The following is a 20,472-nucleotide window of genomic DNA, read 5'->3' as shown; positions in this document are numbered from 1 at the left end:
TGACAGATGAATTGTAACCCTTCCTCTGGGAGTCAGCCCCTGGACCGGGTACAACAACACGGGGACCTGTAGAGGACCCAGGACCCTGTAGATGAGTGGTTTCATCAGCTCATAGAAACTAATTGGACCCCTCTGGGAATATTCTAAACAGCTTGTTCATTATAATTAGAGATGTCTTCTGTAACTAGGTTCTCACTGAAGTTAGGGTGGTTGGAATTTTTTATTATTATGTAACAATGCTGATGAAAATATTTCAATGCCTGGGCTGATTTTGCCTCCATGCCTTTCTGGAATTTCTAGAGGTTTTGGGGGTTAATAAATTTTAATTTTCATTCCATGGAGTTCCATAAATTATACTGATATGATCATATGAAGAATATTTGACAGGTAGCAGCCAAGGGAAGGCAAACTTGAGTGGTCTTGAGAAGATATTAGGACCACTGAATAAGGGTGGTGTAGATAAGGCCAATATATAAAAATATTTGCATATTTTCAGTTACATATAATTCAAGAAAAATCTTACCTAAATGGGTGCAAATATGTGTGTACTATTTCTGCTAGTGGCCCATTTCTGTCTTGAGCAACATTACCAGTAGGCATGTACCTCGGACAAATCAGAAGTGGATTCATGGGGGCTGGCCTGGTGGTGTAGGGGTTAAGTTCCTGCACTCTGCTTCAGTGCTGGGGTTCATGGGTTCAGATCCTGGGAGCGGACCTACTCACTGCTCATCAAGCCAGGCTGTGGCAGTTTATCACATACAAAATAGAGGGAGATAGGCACAGATGTTAGCTCAGGGACCATCTTCCTCAAGCAAAAAGAGCAAGATTGGCAATAGATGTTAGCTCAGGGCCAATCTTCCTCACCAAATAAATAAATAAATAAAAAAGAAGTGGATTCATGTGACTGCTTCTTTGTTTACTGTGAGACCATGAGGGATGGAGAGGCTCATCTATTCCCTTCTATCCAGTTGGAGTAATACTGACCTCATTATGTTGTTTTGAGGAGCAAACATCACTATAAATGAAAGCATTTTATAAATTCTGATGTTTTACAATTTTAAACATATTTGAAAATAACTAACTTATAAAGATATTGTGAAAAGCAAAGTGTTTGATACAGTTCTGGGTATGGTATTTGCTCAAAAAAATTGTCCCAATTTTGTTTAATTCAAGTATTTACTAAGTGAGTTCTATGTCCAAAGCACCATGATGGATCTTTGCATTATAGATGAGCCTCTTTACTAAAAAAATAAAATAAAAGAGAGATGCAGTTTACATAAATATTGATAATATAATAGGAATATGTCATACTTATGAAAAATGTTGTATGAGAGATTCAGACAAAATGATGTAGAACTTCTGAGGAGAGAAGTATATCCAGCTGAGTGAAGGCTAAGTGATGGAATAGTGAGAAACGAGGTTAGAGTTTGATAGGATGGGACCAGCTCAAATACGAGCTCCCCTATCCAAGATGCGTGGACTTCATCTGAGGGCAGTGGCAGCCTTTGAAGGTGTTTGCATAGGGAGCTCCCAGGTTTGGGTCTGTGCTTCCAGAAGACAAATTCAGGAGCAGGTGATGAGGGAGGAAGGATGCTGCAGGCAGAAATACCTGGTCGTTCATGCTAGGTGCAGCTCATGTGAGGGTTTGTGAGCCCCCGGACCTGGGCTGTGGGGTGTGTAAAGGAGGGGACAGATGAAGCAATTCTGAGGAGGGAGAAGCTGTGGGACTGCATCATTGTCTGGATGTAGGAGTCACGATGTGTCTTGTGGTCCATTTTCCTTGCTACTGCTTTGAAAAAAAATGCAGGTGATTTATGCATAGCTTTTTAGCTATGCCACTTTGTGATTTTTTTTTTAGTGATTTATTCTAGAGCTTAAAATATGCATCTTTAACTTATTTTACTTTACCTTCAAATAATATTTTACCAGATCATGAACCACGAAGAACTCTACAACTGTACAATTCCATCTATACTTGTACTTTTTCTGTTCTTGTTAAATATTTTGCTTCTACATAGGTTATAAACTTAATGAATCATTCTTATTATTTTTGCTTTCAAATAGTCTTTAAGATTAAAAAAAATTTTTTTTGAAGTCTTTAAAATTACCCCCATATTTCCCTCTGGTGTCTTTCATTCTTTTGTGAAGATCCAGGCTTCCCTCTTGTATTATTTCCCTTCAGTCTAAAGAACTGCTTGTACAATTTTTTGGTAGTGTGGGTCTGCTCACAAAATTCTCTTGGCTTTTGTTTGTCTGAAAAATAGTTTTGTTTCTCTTCCTCCTTTGAAAGGTGTTTTGTAAGGGTGTAGAATTCCAGGTTGACATTTTTTTCTTTCAGCTCTTTAAAGATATTCTTCCATTGTGTTCTGGCTTACATTGTTTCTGAAGAGAGGTCAGTCATCATTCTTGTTGTTATTCCTCTGAATTTTGTTGTTACATGCTGTCAAGTTGGCTGCAACTCCTGGGAACCGTATAAGAGAGTGATGTCCCCAATGTTTTGTTCTCAAATAGCCCTACTCAGCCTCTCCAGACTCATGCCTGTGGCTTCCTTTATGGAGTCAATCCATCTCATACTTGATCTTCCTCTTTTCCTTCTGCCTTCTTCTTTTCCCAGCATTATTGTCTTTTCCAAAGAATCCTGCCTTCCCATTCTGTCCCCAGATTAGGATAGCTTTAGTTTTATCATTTTTGCCTCCAGCAATAGTTCAGGCTTAATTTGCTCTGGACTCACTTGTTCGTCTTTCTGGCAGTCCAGGGCATCTGTAGAGCTCTCCTCCAACACCATATTTCAAATGAATCAATTTTTGTTGTCAGTCTTCCTCACTGTCCAGGTTTTGCACCGTGTGTAGTAATTGGGAATGCGAGGGTGTGGATAATCTTGGCATTAGTCTTTAATAACACTTCCTTATACTTGATCTTTCCTAATTCTTTCATTGCTGCCCTTCTGAGTCTCAGTCTCCTCTTGATTTCCTGGCTATAGTCTCCATTTAAATTGATGACTGGACCAAAGTAAACAAAAACTTTAACAATTTCATTGTCTTTATTGTCAACGTTAAAGTTGTGTAGTTCTCCTGTATCCATGATTTTTGTCTTTTTGATGTTTGAATGCAGTCCTGCTTTGGCGCTTCCATCAGAAATTGTTTCAAGTTATTGCTGCTTTCTGTCAGTAAGATGGTGTCACCTGCATATCTTAGGTTGTTGATATTTTTTCTACCAATTTTCACTCCTTCTTCATCTGACTCTAGCTTACTTTTTTGGGTGATATGATCTGCATACAGATTAAATAGATAGGGAGATAAAATGCACCCTTCTCTGACACCTTTGCCTATAGGAAACCATCTTTCTCTCCATACTCCATCCTGACAGTGGCTTCTTGTCCACAATACAGATTGTGCATCAGGACAATGAAGTACTGAGGCACCCCCATTTCTTTCAGAGCAACCAATAGCTTTTCATGATCCATACAAAGCCTTTGCTGTAGTCTATAAAACATAGACTGACCTTCTGAAATTCTTTGGAGCTCTCCAGTAGCCAATGAATAATCACAATTAGATCTCACGTGCCTCTCCCTTTTCGAAATCCAGCTTGGACATTGGGCATTTCTTGCTGCATGTAGGGTAAAGGCCTTTGCTGTAGCACCTTGAGCATCACTTTGCACGTGAAATTAGAGTAATGGTCCTGTAGTACTGGACTCCTTGACATCTCCTCTCTTGGGAATGGGATATCTATCGAGCGTTTCCAGTCTGTAGGCCATTGTTTTGTTTTCCATATTTGTTGGCATATTCTTGTTAGGATTTTAATTGATTCAGTCTTTGTGGCTTAAAATAATTCTGTTGATATCCCATCTACCACTGGTGACTTATTTCTCCTCATTACTTTCAGGGCAGCTTTCACTTCATTTTCTAAAATTACATGTTCTTGGGGCTGGCCACTGGTACAGTGGTTAAGTTCATGTGCTCGGCCTCAGTGGCCCAGGGTTCACCAGTTTGGATCCAAGGTGCAGACCTACATACCACTTATTAAGCTATGCTGTGGCGGGCATCCCACATATAAAATAGAGGAAGATGGGCATGGATATTAGCTCAGAACCAATTTTCCTCAGCAAAAATTCTCCCCCAGAAAACAGAGAAGAGGATTGGCAGTGGATGTTAGCTCAGAGCTAACCTTCCTCCAAAAAAAAAAAAAATTGCATGAGATTCCCATGAGTTCTTCTTTATGGGAATCTTCTTTAAAGGAATCTCTTATCCTTTTGTCTCTTCTGTATAGATCTTCAGTATACTGTTTCCATTTTCCCTTTATTTTTTCCTGATCAGATAGTGTGCTGCCCTGTTGGTCATTCAACATTCCTGATCTAAGTTTAAATTCCCTTTTATTTCTTCAATCTTCTGGAAGAGATCTTTTGTTCTTCCTTTTTCTTGTTCTCTCTCTTTGCATTGGCCATTATTGTGGTTCTCTTTATCTCTATGTGATAGTCAGAAAACTGTCTTCAGGATTCTAATCCTCCTTATTTGTCACCTTTTACTTTTGCTTCTTGCCTGTCCTTAACAATTTTTAGTGTTTCTTCTGTCATTCACCGTGATTTTTCTTTTCTTTTTTACTTCAGGCATTGTCTTTCACATTCTTCCTTAATAATATTTCTGATTTCAGTCCATAGGTCTTCTGGTTCTTGGTCAATTAAGTTTAACAGTGCAAATCTGTTTTTTATGTGGATTTTAAATTTGTTGGGAATGTTGTTTACATTATATTTTGGCACTACAATTCTTTTAGAGACTTTCTTCAGCTTTAGTCTGATATTTGATATTTATAGTTTAATAGTTCATGGTCAGTACCACAATCAGCTCCTGGTCTTGTTTTGGCAGAGTGAATACAACTTCTCCATCACCTGCTTCCAATTACATAGTCTATTTGATTTCTATATTGGCCCTTTAGTGATGTCCTTGTATAGCCATCTGTTCAGTTGCTTGAAACATGTATTTGTGATGGACAGATTTTTGGCTTCACAGAAATCTGTGAGCCAGTTTCCTGCTTCATTTCTGACCCCTACTCCAAATTTTCCAACGAAATTTGATTCCACTTTATTTCCTACCTTTGCATTCCAGTCACCTGTAATTATCAGCATGTCTTATTTTGGTGTATGATCAATTTCTTCTTGGATACTTGTATAAAAGCTTTCAATTTCATATTCTTCAGCATCTGTAGCTGGAGCATAGACTTGGATGATAGTTACATTTATAAGTTTTCCCAGAAGTCTGATTGATCTTACTTGATCAGACCTTGCATTAGAGCCCCTAACTGCCTGTGCTACATCTTGCCTCCATCTTAGAACCACTCCATTTCTTCTGAGTTTGTCATTTCCAGAGTGGAACACTTTGTAGTTGTCTGACTGCCCCATTTCAGTTCACTTTAGTTCACTAACACCAAGCACTACAATATTTAAATGTTCCATTTCTTGCCTTACAATTTCCAGTTTACCTTGGTTCATGATTCTCATGTTTCATGTTGCCATTCTGTGTGTGGTACAGCATTGGAGTTTCCTTTCACCTATTGCACTTTAGCTGGGAGACATCCTTTTGGCTTAGTCTAGTTGTGTCATTAGCATCAGCGCTAATTTAAATTCAGTGCCTCTGAATTTTATGTGTATATTTTCTCTGATTCTGGTTTAACTATAATGTGACTAGGTCTGGTTCTTTTTGTATTTTTCCTGATTGGGGTTTACTGAAATTTTTGAATCTGTGAATTAATGCCTTTCATCAGTTTTGGCCATGTTCTCTATAAATACTTCTTCTAGACTATTCTCTTTTTCCTTTCCTTGCCTCCAATTACACACATGTTAGGTCATTTGTTTTACATGTCTCTTATGCTATGACCAGTTTTTATGTTTTTGTGTTTCACTTTGGATGATCTTTGTCTTGAAGTTGACTCATTCTTTCTTCTTTTGTGTCTAATCTGCTGTTAAGCCCATGAAATGAATTCCTCATTTCAGTTACTCTTTTTTAGTTCTAGAATTTTCATTTTGTTCTTTTTTAGAGTTTCAATTTCTTGGCTAAAATTCCTTATCTTTCATCTATTTTGTCCACCTTTTCTGTTAAGTTCTTTAATGTCTTTATAATCCCTGTTTAAAAATCCCCTTTTGCCAATTTCAACATCATAATCATTTGTGAGTTTGACTTTATTCTTTCTCTTGATAACGGGTTGTATTGTCCTTTTTATTTACATGTTTTGTAGTTTTTATTGTATGCTGGTCGTTTTGTGTGAAATTTTGTATAAAATTTGTAGAAATTGAAAGTAGATCATGTTTATCCTTAGAAAAAACACACCCCTTCCTCTGTCGACCTGGTAGGGTAAAGGGCTGACCTCTCTATAATCCATTGTTGAGCTGCAGCTTTAGTTAGTTTCAGTTTACCAGTGGTTTCAAACATTGAGTCTGTGAAATCAGGATTTGCTGTCTCTCCAGCAGGGCTTTGGATTTAATATTGGTTGAGATTCTAGAGATCCCTCTCTACTTTTCGTCTGACTGTTTGCACTGGAGATCTCTCTTTCTCTGCCAGCCGCACCTCCATCTTTCTATACCATGGGTTTTCTTTCTCAGCTCTTTTTCCCTGCTCCTAGCTTTTATTACACTTCTCTGTGCTTAAAGAAGTTCCCACAGGGAAGAACTGATGGGCAGTGTAGACTTGCTCTACATCTGGGTTCTCTCTGTCATGCTACCCTACTCATTGGCTGGCTTCTGTGGAAGGTTGCTCCTCTGCTTGCTGTGCCCCTGGGGATGAAAGCAGCTGTAGATTTTTTTCTTGTTTAGAAAGGGTTCATCCCTCTCTATAATTTAGTTCATTTAGACTTCTTTGCCTCCTAAGCTCTATGATGCATTTTTTAAAAACTATGTTTTTTAGCTTGTCTCTCAGTTTTTGTTGTCACTTTGGAAACAGTAGTCTCCTACAAACTTCTACCTCCCAAACAGAAGTGAAACTACCTCTTAGTTTACTTCATAATGGAAAAAGAAAACCTTAAATATTCAACGATGGAAAAACAGTCTTAATGACACAAACACAGCATATGCATTTTGTTTATCAAATTTTGTACCAATTATCAGAATTTATTTCCTTAGATATGAAAAAGTGGGAGATAGTGATAGTAAACCTATGTGATTTTTATGTCTGAGAAGATCTATTTAATAATAAGATTAGGGTATGGCAAAACTCATAATTATTATGATTCAAAGTAACACCATCAATAGAAATTCAAGGAGAGGGTGAGTCAACAATTCTATTGAAAAGTTTGATCATTGTCCTCACTTCTTGTTACATAGCCTTTCCTTTTTATATTTCTATTTCATTTGGTGTATCTCCAGGATAAATGGCTTCATTCCATGAAGTTTAGGAGATGTTCCCAGCATGAAATACCCTCTGATAGAGGCACTTTCCAATGTTCAATTATGGTACATCCGGTCAATATGGGACATGTTTGTGGATTGTGCTGTCACTATGTATTAGGCATCTTAGCTAGTGTCTCTTCTATCTAAAAAATAGTAATATTGAAAAAGAAATTGAGGATTATTTTAAAAAGCTCTTTAGAACAATCTCCAGTTTGGATGCATCTGCTATATTGATTCCAGGGTAAGTTATTTTCCACTCTGGTGTCTTTTTAAAAATTTGTATCCTTTTCTCATTTATCAAAAGTGGTGAAAATTGATTAAACATTTTTAAAAAGATTTTGCTTTCCTTTTTGATGCTGTGGGCTATCTTTACAAAGTAGTAACAAAGTTTCCTCAAAGATTATCATTACTCACTTTTTCTTAAATCCATACAGTAAGGAAAATAGAATTGGAGCCTCTTTGTGTAGATTGGCCTATATTTTGCATGAAAATGACTTCGGTATATTTTTTTCCCCTAAATGATTAAATCTGTCTTGTGAACAATCTCAAAAATCTAATAGACTTTTAAAAGCTGGCCCAGTGGCACAATGGTTCTGTTAAATTCGCATGCTCTGCTTCGACAGCCCGGGGTTTGCTGGTTGGGATCCCAGGTGTGGACATGGCACTGCTTGGCAAGCTATGCTGTGGTAGGCATCCCACATGTAAAGTAGAGGAAGATGGGCATGGATGTTAGCTGAGGGCCAGTCTTCCTCAGCAAAAAGAGGATTGGCAGCAGATGTTAGCTCAGGGCTAATCTTCCTCAAAAAAAAAAAATCAGATAGACTTTTAAAGATTGTTTTTATGCATGATTTAAAATTGAGTTTTTAAATTGTATAATGAGTACTTACAAGAGGTCTATGGTCGTTAGATTTTTGTGTTGGTGTCTGTTTAACAGCGTCATTTCCTGAGGTCCTTAGACTGAGTTTGGTTTTCTTGGCCTAGGGTTTCAAGAGGTGGTGAGTGCTGAGATTTGAGGGAGATGGATTCTCTGAAGCATTCAGCCTAACAGCCCCAGGGAGTGGTATTGCCACTTCATTAATTAGTTCATGGAGCATCCCTTTGGGCTAGTTTAGCAGGATTATCCTTATTTTTATAGATCAAGAAAATGAGGTGTGATACATTGAATTGGCGATCAGTCCTGGAGTTCAAAATTTTAGACCTTTAGACAGTTACTCAGTTTGTAGACCTTGACCTTATTATTCCAAATATATGTTTTCAACACAACAATTTTAGTTTCATTGAATTTATTTTTTAACAAATAGATTCATATTTTTGAATCATGTGGGTTTTAACTTGAATTTTACCCAGCTGTCATATTGTCCTACTATGTGCATGTGAAATTTGTCAACTTGCATTAAATTGCATACTTAGATTTATCAGGTTCATGTGAAGCATTGTTTGTTTTGTGTGGCCATCTGTGACATAAACACTCTAAATGAGGTTCCAGAGACTGAGTGATATGTTGGAAAGCACATTTGATTTGTATCCGTAGACTTGCACTGGAGTCCTGGCTCACCCCATTCTAGCAGAGTAAACGTGGTTAAGTCACTTTACCCACCTTTGACTTTGGAAATATGTAAAAAAAAATATTAGCCAAATATTTAGTCAGTTTATCTATCTACTTGTCTATCTATCAGTTTCTATTCAGAGAATGACTCCTCTGTCTGGCTCACCAGGCTAACTTACCTTTCAAAATGCAAATAAACTGGGCTTTACAAGACAATGTTGAACCCAGTGCAGAATCAAGGCAAGAGGTCCGCCATATGCAAGTCCTGCTTTTGCTTAATGGTGGTTTCCCCACCAACTCACAAAGCCAACCAGGAGTATTAGTTCTACTGGGTTCAAAATGAAAGTTTGAGTTTTGCATTGGTACCTTTTCACTTGATTTGGTTCCAGTGTCACAGATTATACAACTACTGCTGGTCAGCCCGCTTACCAATAAGAGCCGTTCCTGGTACACAGAGGTCTGAGTGGGAGGACCTCATCCTCCATCCCTGGTGTCCATCCGTCCATATCGAGGTATATTGATACTTCACAGTGTTCTCATATTTCAAATATTATTCATTTTCAAAGGGCAAGGGGAAGTGTATGGGATGCTAAGACAATTTACAAATGTTAAGAACACCTTCTAATTTATTATTATGTTTCCCATTATCTAAAGCCATAAATGTCTCTAAATTAGCAGCACGTGACAACACTTCATTCCTGATAAGAGTTCTGGAAAAGCTTTCCTTATATGCAGTTGATTTGGCTTAATTGTATGTATGTGTGTGATTGAGTTATTATTTAAAACACCAATTAGAAAAATGTATTTTAAATCAAAAATTCTAATTGTTTCCAAAAAGTTCTAATTGTTTTATACAATGATCTTACATGTTTTTTTCAATTCAGATATATTACTTGGATTATTCAGATTCTTTTATTAGTATATCTGAAAACAGATTAATTTATTATTTTAACTATAATGACAAAAAATATATCTAAGACTAATCTTCAATTCTGCTGGTTAGTTATGAACATTTGGGGAATATTTTTATCATGATGAATGAGGAAAACAACTTATTCAAGATAGATGGTTTGATTTTATTCAAGCAACAACTTATAGATTCAGAATAAGGATATATAATTCTTTAAAAAATCATGTGTATTTATGAATTTCTGTATAATTATCGATATGTATGCTCTAAAGAAAAGTGGCATCTTTTAACCAACTTAGCAAGAGTTTTAAAGTAATTTGTTTATATAACTTATTCACTTTCACCTTTAATTCAACAATCCAGTAAGATGTTAAACAATCAAGGACGATAGGCAAGATATTTGGAAAATAACTACTAAGTATGAAGTATGTGTTCAGTATGTTACTAGTTAATACTGTGAGTAACTACAAAGTAACAGCAGGGACAAAAAATTAAAAACCAAATAAATAAAATGTACAATATGTCAGATGTTGGTAAGTGCTATGGAAAAAAAAAAAAAATAAAGCAGGAAAGGGCAACAGAGCCCCAGGGATGTTGCAGCAGCTTTAAGTTGAGTGGTCAGGGGGCAGTGTCGCTATGTTGAAGAGGGAGGAGGATTTCAAGAGGAAGATGCTGTTAACACAGGCGCGGAGTCAGAAGGGCTTGTCCTTCACACAGGCAATGACTCACTTGTAGGTAAACATGCTGAGCCTTGAGAGTAAGCAGATCTGCTGGGAGACGGGTTTGTAGTCATCCAAGGGTGTTGTAAACCACAACCCTGGCCTCAAAACTGCATTCCTGGTGAATCGAATCTCTTTTCTTGTGCTATAGTATGCTCCGAATGAATCGGGGGACTCTTGGGATCCATCAGGAACAAGCTTGCAATACAGTCACTAAACTAAAAATATTGCTTATCCTTTATTTCAGCAAATGCTCAGTTCTGCTAATTTATTCTACAGGTATACTTAGATATTTATGCAAATAAATATTTACAAGAAAATCAATCATGGCATTATTTGCAATAGCAGAAATTTAGAAACTATCGAAAGGATCATCATTAAGGGATAGGTTAATTAAACTATGGCATGTTCATAGAGTGGAATATACACAGCTATGATAAAGAAGGAAGCAACCCTTGCTGTAACACAGTATGGAACAATCTCCATGATAAACTGTTAAATGAAAAAAGCAGGGTGCAGAAGAATGGGTCTAGCAGGTTATCCCTTGTGTTTAAAAATTACATGCATATAATAGCTACGTAAGATAATATGCACGTGTATGTATAGACATCATGGAATATCTACATAAGATGATATGCACGTGTACGTATAGACTTCGTGGAATATCTACATAAGATGATATGCACGTGTGTGTATAGACTTCATGGAATATCTACATAAGATAATATCCACATGTATGTATAGACTGTATGGAATATCTACATAAGATAATATGCACGTGTGTGTATAGACTTCATGGAATATCTACATAAGATGATATGCACGTGTATGTATAGACTTCGTGGAATATCTACATAAGATGATATGCACGTGTACGTATAAACTTCGTGGAATATCTACATAAGATAATATGCACTTGTACGTATAGACTTCATGGAATATCTACATAAGATGATATGCACGTGTGTGTATAGACTGTATGGAATATCTACATAAGATAATATGCACGTGTATATATAGACTTCATGGAATATCTACATAAGATGATATGCACGTGTATGTATAGACTTCGTGGGATATCTACATAAGATAATATGCACGTGTGTGTATAGACTTCATGGAATATCTACATAAGATAATATGCACACATATGTATAGACTGCATGGAATATCTACATAAGATAATATGCACACGTATGTATAGACTGCATGGAATATCTACATATGATAATATGCACACGTATGTATAGACTGCATGGAACATCTACATATGATAATATGCACACATATGTATAGACTGCGTGGAAAAATCTACGTAAGATAATATGCACACGTATGTATAGACTGCATGGAAAATCTACATAAGATAATATGCACGTGTATGTATAGACTTCATGGAAAATCTACATAAGATAATATGCACACGTATGTATAGGCTGTATAGAATATCTACACAAGATAACATGCACCTGTGTGAATAGACTGTCTGTGAATGAATGTTGCTGACTCTGGTTGCAACTTGGTGGTTGGGAACAGGAGTGGGAAGGACTCTTCCTTTTCACTGTATGCCCCATTTTACCACTTGAATTTTGTTCAGGTGCATACATTACCTGTTAAATGTTTTTACTGTAAATGTTCGTTTAGGGTCAAAAATCTCTGGGTTTAAAATGTAAAAAAATTAATATGATAGAATTAAAATTTTTCTTTTTCTCCCCAAATCCCCCCAGTACATAGTTATATATTTTAGTTGTGGGTCCTTCTAGTTGGGGCATGTGGGCTGCCGCCTCAACATGGCCTGACGAGGGGTGCCATTTCCGTGCCCAGGATCCAAACCAGCGAAACCCTGGGACATCGAAGTGGAGCGCGTGAACTTCACGACTCGGCCACGAGGCCGGCTCCTAGAATTAAAAATTTTTATTCTAAGTTAGGGTATCTTTTAATTAAATGTCAATAAATATTTATTGTGCAACAAGCAGGTGTTGCAAGCACCATTTTAGGCACTGGAGAGTCACAAAGAATTCATACTCCTTGTTCCTCTCAAAATGGCGTAATTTGACAGAGGAGAGAGTCCCATAAATTATTTAGGGTTAATATTTGATCTCTAAAATAACTGTCAAAGTGCATAGTGAATAGTTAGAGGTTCATAGATATGGATTCACTAAAAATTGTGCTCCTTATTATGTGTTATTTTAGGCAAATTAATTAAGCTCCAGTTTCATTGGTAAAATGAGGTTAAGTAATAGTGCTTCAGCGCGTTGTTTCGATGATTAAAATGATATATAGTGTATGTCAGTTATTTAGTACAGTGCTTGCAATTAAATATAGCACAATAAATTTTGGCCATTTTTATTAATCAGTTCCCTTTGCTTCTAAGTTTCCCTTTCAAATCAGGAAGAAAAATAACCTCTGAAAACAGAAGTGCTATCATCAACTCTATAATAGCAGTAGCAGTTTGAGACAGAAAGTGAAAGAAGGATGAGCAGGGAAGGACTGGTGACTGGGTTGGGTCTTGATTGGCAAATGAAATTTCAGCAGGTGGGGAACTGGGGAGGACGTTTTAGTGGAGGGGGCGAGATGAGTAAAGGCCTGGAAGTGGATGCAGGGCGTGTTTTGGGAATGCAGAGGTGTAGACTAGTTAGATTAAAGGGCACAACAAGGCTTCTGTGTGGAAGGAGTGTTGGTAGATGAGGGGACCAAGTAAGCAGTGGTTGGTCATGGAGGTTCTTGTAGGTCATGCTTAAGAGTTGAACTTTATCTTTCAGTGGTGTGGGTGGAAACCAGATAGCCGAAGACTTAAGAGAGGATAGGGTGGAAGGAAGTAGGAATATAAATGACGAAGAGGAGAGATAGCGACGGGACAGTGCTTGACAGGCCCAGAGGGTCAAAGGAGAAATTGAAGACACAAGATGGGGGTGGAGGGTCCTAGATAATTAACAGAACAAGTAGAGGCAGCAGGGGATAAAATTAAGATGGGGGTTAGCTTTGTAAAGGGATAAGGATCCTTCTTCTGAGATAGGCAGAAAAGGAGAAAAATGGAGAAGATGTAGATGAGGTGGGCTGTGGAGGGAAGGGGGTTGAAGGGCTTCGTGCCCTTGGCCTCTATTTTCTTGAAGTTTGAGAGGAAATGATCTGCTGAGGGCGAGTGTGCCTGGAGTGAGATTTTAGAGTCTGGGATAGGAGGTAAGGATTTGGACCATCCACTGTAGGAAGTGTAAGAAATCCTTGACTTGAGAGGAGGAGTTGGCTGGCTGATGCCAAAGACCTCTCTCAGGTGAAGGCGCCCCGTGGGCTGTGTGGTTCTCACTAACAGGAGCCTGGAACCTGGAAACAAAAGGACAAGGAAAGATAACTAGACCCATCCAGGTTCCAGGAGCTCGGGATCGACGGTGCTGGTGTGAATGCGGCTGATGGGTAGGGGAAAACGAAGTTGAGAAAAAGTCAAGGGCGTTAGTCTTGGAGAATGGGATGGGGTGAAGGGCCCAGTGGGGGCCTGGATTCAGAGAGCAGGTGAAATGAGAGTGGATGAGGAGAGATGACAAAACATGGTATGTTGTAGCTGAAGGGGGAGGGCGCTTCAGAGTTCAAGATTTTATAGGATTATTTTATTTTTGCTTTACAGAAAGCATTGTTTTAAAGAGTTGCTTTCAAATTCTCATAATAGCTCAGCAATTTCCGTTGTTGGCACAGATCCTGAGCAGGATGCCCAGGGCTTGAGGGGAGTTTTTTTTGAGAGCCTGACGAAGGCCACATAATAATATCCGTAGATGATGAGCCCAGTGTTTATCTAAGGGGAAAAAAGAAAGGTTTTAACAAACACAACGGGTCTCAGCCACTTCCCTGGAAACCTATAGTTTTCCTCATGGAAAAAAACAAAACTAACATAGCTCAGTGATTTTATTTCTTTGCTTTTAAAGGTCAAGCCAGTCATCCACAGCAGGATCAATGTGTCCGCTCGCTTTAGAAAACCGCTGCAGGAACCCTGCACTATCTTGTAAGTTGGGGGCCTGGCTTGGCGGCTTCCCTTTGGTCTGGGATTCATTTTGTGTGTTTTAAAGGCATAGCTGTTTCAAATGGTTGGGCTCACTGGCTTAGCTTTTCTTCCAGCTTGATTGCAAATGGAGACCTCGTAAGCCCAGCTTCTCGCCTCCTCATCCCTAGAAAAGCCCTGAATCAGTGGGATCGTGTGCTACAAATGGTCACGGAAAAAATAACTCTGAGGAGTGGGGCTGTCCACAGGTATGTCGAAGTAATCTTCTTTGAAAGATGTGGATGGGTTTTGGAACTGTTGAGGGTATTCCCAGGAGTCTCTGGGGTCACTAGTCCCTCGGTTTGAATTTTGGCTCTCCAGTTAGGCTCCAATGCCTCAGTTTCTTTATCTGTAAAATAGGTATATAGTACTACTTACCCTATAGAGTTGTTTTAAGGAATGAGGTAATCCATATAAAGAGCTTCAAACAGTCCTGGGCACACAGTAGCACATCAACAAATATTAACCATTTTTATTCTTTCCGTTTAGAGCAAATAGGTGAGTGTCAACATTGTTTTAGTTGAGAAGAACTGTTTTTGAGTGAGCCAGCTCCTGGGCTCTTAATTCGTTGTCCTCCCTTTAGGAGGCATTTATGATTATTTGGTATTGTGAACTATTTCCCCGGGGAAAGAAATCAGACTTCAGGAGGTGTTATTAGATTTAAGGAGGAGGCAGAGTAGACAGGATAATTAAGCGGGGTTGCCTAAATTGAGAAATGAAAAGCATTTTTCTCAAGCTCTGAAATTTAAGTGAAGATTAAAATCATGGCTTTTAATTGTGAAGCCTATGAAATGATACTGTGTTGGAAGCTGACATTTTTTCTTTTTTTTTAGGTGAGAGGGTTACAAATAATATATACAAGTACACAGCATATTAAGAATATATAGAGGCTGGCTCAGTGGTGTAGTGCTTAAGTTTGTGTGCTCTGCTTCTGTGGCATGGGGTTTGTGGGTTTGGATCCCTGGCACGGACCTACATACTGCTCATCAAGCCATGTGGTGACATCCCATGTACAAAAAAAATAGAGGAAGATTGGTACAGATGTTAGCTCAGGAACAGTCCTCCTCAAGCAAAAAGAGGAAGATTAGCGACAAATGTTAGCTGGGGGCCAATCTTCCTCACCAAAAAAAAAAAAAAAAAAAAAATACACACACACACACACACACATACACACCATATATGACATTCAAATATTTGAAATCCATCAAAAGTTTTTTGGTAGTTCTCCTTGAATCCTCTCTTCACCCCAGTCTCTCTAACATTCTCTACAGGTGGTGTACACTCCTGCTTTCAAGTTCTTATGCCTATTTTCATATTTTTATATCTCTCTATAGACATATATGATAAAATAAGTTTTCAATTGATTGCATATTATGTCTTTCAGTTAGATGTGTATACAGATTAACGTATTTTCACATATGTTAATATATATAGTTTCACAGCCATTGAGATTTTAAATATAATTAGGTAGATATAAATATATATTTAACATATAAACGTATAAATATAATTGAAAGTAATACTTCATATGTGGTAAAAAAAATTCAGACAGGACAAAAGATATGGATAAAAACTATTTCTTCCACCTCAGACTTCTGAGTCCCTCCAGTACTTTTCTGCATTATTCCAGAAATATTCTATGCATATGGAAGCACGTATATCTTTTATTTCTTAAAAACACAAGTGGGAGCACACATACACAAACGAATAAATATATAAATAAACCCTGCTTTTTTTCCTGTAACAACAAATCTTGGAGATTTTCATATCAGCACAAGTAGCTCTATCATCTTCTTCTTATTTTTTTGCTGAGGAAGATTTGCCCTTAATAAAGGTCCATGCCAATCTTCCTCTATTTTGTATGTGGGTCACTGCCACAGCATGGCTGCTGACAAGTGGTGTAGGTCTGTGCCTGGGAACCAAACCTGGGCTGCTGAAGCAGAGCACACCGAACTTAATCACAAGGCCATGGGGCCGGCCCTTCTATCTTCTTATTTTTAATGACTACAAAATATTCCATTTTATGGGCAGGCCCTAGTCTGTTTTAAGAGTCTCCTCTTGATGGAAATTTAGGTCACTTCCAATCTTTTGCTATTATATATAAGTCACTTCCAATCTTTTGCTATTAAATATACATGTCTTTGTATTTAAGCAGAGTTTATCAAGAGACTAACGTCTAGAAGCCAGATTGCTGTGTCTAGTGGTAAATGCTTAAATTTTGATAGAAACTGCCAACCATCTTCTGGAGTTTGTACTAATTTGCACTCTCACCAAAAGTGCACGAGAGGGCCTGTTTTGCATAATCTCATTTATACTGTAAAACTAACAAACATTTTGTCTTTTCATTCGTGTTGGGTAAAAATAGTATTTCATTGTTTCTTGATTTTTATTTATTTAATATACAACAGCAACATTATTGATTGTTTCTTGTGTGCAAGGCATTGTTTCAAGTGCTTTACATTTTAACTTAGTCAACTCAGCAATCCTATGAGGTAATTAGTGTTATTATTCTCTTTTAGTAGACATGAGAATGAGACACAGAAGGGGGAAGTTACTTGCCCAAGATTACGCAGATAGGGGTAGCAGAGCTGGAATTCAAGCCTAGTTATTGGACAGTCTGGCTCCAAAGCCTGTGCTCTTGACTACTAAGCTATTCTCTAAATAAATGTCACATATTTGTCTTCCATTAAAAATAAACTATCTGTCATGGCCTTTACACATTTATCTTATTGATTTATAGTCACTCTTTACATATTAGGGAAAGTGGCCCTTTCTCATGTGAGTTTTAAATGTTTCCAGTTTGTATTTTTGATACTCTTTATGTTTCTTTTTGCATACAGATATGTTGAATTTTGATGCAGTTGAATTTTCAATCTTTCTTTATGATCAAGTTTTATGACTAGTTTAGGTCTTCCTCACTCCAAGATTACAAAAATATTCTTATATGTTTTCATCTTGTACTTTTTAATTTCATTTAAATCTTGGATCCTTATGGATTTTATTTTTTTAATTTTTAATTATTTATTTTTAAAGATTTTATTTTATCCTTTTTCTCCCCAAAGCCACCTGGTACATAGTTGTATATTCTTAGTTGTGGCTCCTTCTAGTTGTGGCATGTGGGATGCCACCTCAGCATGGCTTGATGAGCAGTGCCATGTCTGCGCCCAGGATCCGAACTGGTGAAACCCTGGGTTGCTGAAGTGGAGCACACGAACTTAACCACTTGGCCATGGGGCCGGACCCTGGATTTTATTTTTGTGTTAGGAGTGAAGGCGGATCTCATTAGTTATACATTGACTTCTTTTAGATATATAGTTTTGTCTTTTGACATATACATAAATGTAAAACCATTCAATAAGTGATATAAAGCGCACAGAGATATATACACACAATTGCGTGCCCACATACACCTATTTATACATGTCTTGATAGAAACAAATTCATACACAGAAATAAAATATATGCAAATACAAGTACCAAAATGAAAATATAGTTGTGTGTCCCCTGAACATTTCAATACTGGAGAAACTTGATTCTTAAAGTAATGCCAGATACAAGTGAGGTTTGGTTGCTCCTCACTTGGGACACACCCACTTTCCCTTAATAGAACATTAATAAGTCTTATGGTTGGGTCCACCCTACATGTCAGGATATTTATATATCAAAAACATCCAATAAAAATTGGCTCAACTCCCTATTTATGTTTCCTGTGTTTTGTAGCAAAGGAGTAAAGCAGGTTAACAAGAGTCCTGTAAAAGAAGGCTAAAATCATGGGCTAGAATTTATTCAGTATCCTTTACCTACCTGCAGAGGAAACCAGTCAAATCTTGGCTGTTTCCAGATCCACAGCTATCCTATCTTTTAATTTCTAGCTATAAAAATTAACTACTGATTTTGATCTCCCTATTTTGAGGGAAAATGAAAGACGGAGAATGTATGGGTCTATGCTGGTAGCATTCGACCAGGGGCACTTTTGCCCCTGGGGGACATTTAGCAGTGTCCAAGTTACTTTTGGTAGTCACAAGTGAGGATAGGGGCAGCAACTACTACCATCTAGTGGGTAGAGGCCACGGGTACTGTTTACACCCTACAGTTCACGGGACAGCCCCCTCACCTCTCCAACAAAGAATTATCGGATCCAAAATGTCAATAGTGCCTCTGTTCAGAAACTCCAGTCTAGGTCAGGGAAGGAAAACCAGAAATCTGGGTGAAGGGTCGATGTTTAGACTTGTAGAGAGAGAAGTACAACGTCATAAAGAAAGAGACTTTAGCATCTTTATAGTAACTCAACACGGAGACATTTCAGAGGTTTTGTTGGCTATTTCCGTTGTATTTCATGGCTCCATGTGATATGCCTATTTACATGATCAGTAAACAAGCTGACAGGTCAATGCATTTTTTTTCTTTGTTAATGTCACTAACCTTTATTGTGTAATATAAGAAGTCTGAGAACTTTTTTGATGATTATCTTGAAATCCTTCCAGTTACTAACTCTTGTTTATAACCTTCAGAAATATGCCTTGTCTTTCTGATGTAGTTTTCTAATAATCTGTTTTTTCCTGTTCTTTAAGAAAATTCTGTGGACATGTTAAATCGTCTAGTAAAGTGATCACTGTTCTTTTAATAAGTAACATATTAATTGTAGTTTGCAGAAGCAGTTTTACAGTCAAGGGAGGTTCTTGTGAAATCCCTTGATTCTGGGAAGACCAGGGAGAGAAAAAAAGAAAGAGGCATGAATGCTATGCGGTTCTGCATCATTAATGCTGGCAATGGGTTCCTTCACCTCCTGCCCTCCCACCTCTTGTTTTCTGACCCAGTTATGTGTGTTTGGTTGTAATATTTTGGCTGAGGGCTGCTCCCGCACAGAATGCAGGAAGAGGCTTGTCAACCTGACAAATGCATTAAGGAAATAAATTTAAAAAGTGCTCACAAAAAATATAAATAGAACAATCCAACTTCAAAGGAAGCTGAGCTTTATTTAAAGCACCACATTCTGTACAGGTTAATTCTTTCCCTCTGAAATCTTAATATGGCAGCAATAGGGGATCCTTATCTTAGATTGTCAGGTTTATGGGATGAAACCCTGTACAGCTAGATAGTAACTGTATCTGCATTATAACATTGGTATTTAGTTGAATCTAGTGACTTTGAGGTGTTTATAATTCAGTGATTTAGAATAGTAACCAATGAGCCAAGTGAAGAACAGAATGTTGTCATTTACTTTGTAATTTTAAGCAGTTTTTTTAATGCCTGTTAGAATTTTAACTGTTGATATTCATATTTTGGCAGACTTTATACTTTAGAAGGAAAACTGGTTGAGAGTGGGGCAGAGTTGGAGAATGGGCAGTTTTATGTGGCCGTCGGCAGAGATAAGTTTAAGAAATTGCCTTACGGTGAATTACTTTTTGACAAGTCAACAATGAGAAGGTCTTATGGGTAAGTTTTCATCCTCATTCACCTCTCATATTTTAGTTATCACTTGAAAAAGCATTGATTCTTTTGCTGACCACTGGTATATTTTATACAATCCTGTTTATCAGTTAGAATGGAAAGCATGTATGTATATATTAATCTTTGTGTTTTGGTTTTTTGCCATGATTGGAGATTAAGAGCTATTGCACAAAAATTTAATTTTTGGAAATCTGTGAAAGACTATAGAGTACTTTCTACCATTCCCTTATGATAAATATGAAGATTTATTATTATGAAGATGTAGGACAATGAGCTTTTATACAGCATACATCATTAGGAGTTTTAATAATGTCTTAGCTGTTTAGCTAGACCAAATGATTTTTCAGTTGGTACCTATAGAAACATCTAAAGATATTAAAAAACCATGATATTTCATACCCGTTTTAATAATAACTGTAAAATATAGAAGCAGTATAATTCCACTTG

General features: G+C 37.5%; 1 protein-coding gene across 2 annotated transcripts in view; it reads left to right on the top strand.

Annotated features, from left to right (window-relative positions):
• Positions 1-20,472, top strand: part of DCDC2 (doublecortin domain containing 2) — a 175,181-nt gene that overhangs the window by 40,642 nt on the left and 114,067 nt on the right. For both annotated transcript variants that reach the window (XM_001495171.5, XM_023624520.2), the window contains exons 4-6: positions 14,462-14,538; positions 14,652-14,783; positions 19,864-20,010. In XM_001495171.5, coding sequence (XP_001495221.1) covers positions 14,462-14,538; positions 14,652-14,783; positions 19,864-20,010 — 356 coding nt within the window. The remainder of the gene's footprint in view (positions 1-14,461; positions 14,539-14,651; positions 14,784-19,863; positions 20,011-20,472) is intronic.

Source organism: Equus caballus, chromosome 20 (genome assembly GCF_041296265.1).
Source record: "Equus caballus isolate H_3958 breed thoroughbred chromosome 20, TB-T2T, whole genome shotgun sequence".
NCBI classification, from domain to species: domain Eukaryota; kingdom Metazoa; phylum Chordata; class Mammalia; order Perissodactyla; family Equidae; genus Equus; species Equus caballus.
The sequence above is the reverse complement of the archived record's forward strand: the minus strand, read 5'-3'. Positions and strand labels throughout refer to the sequence as shown.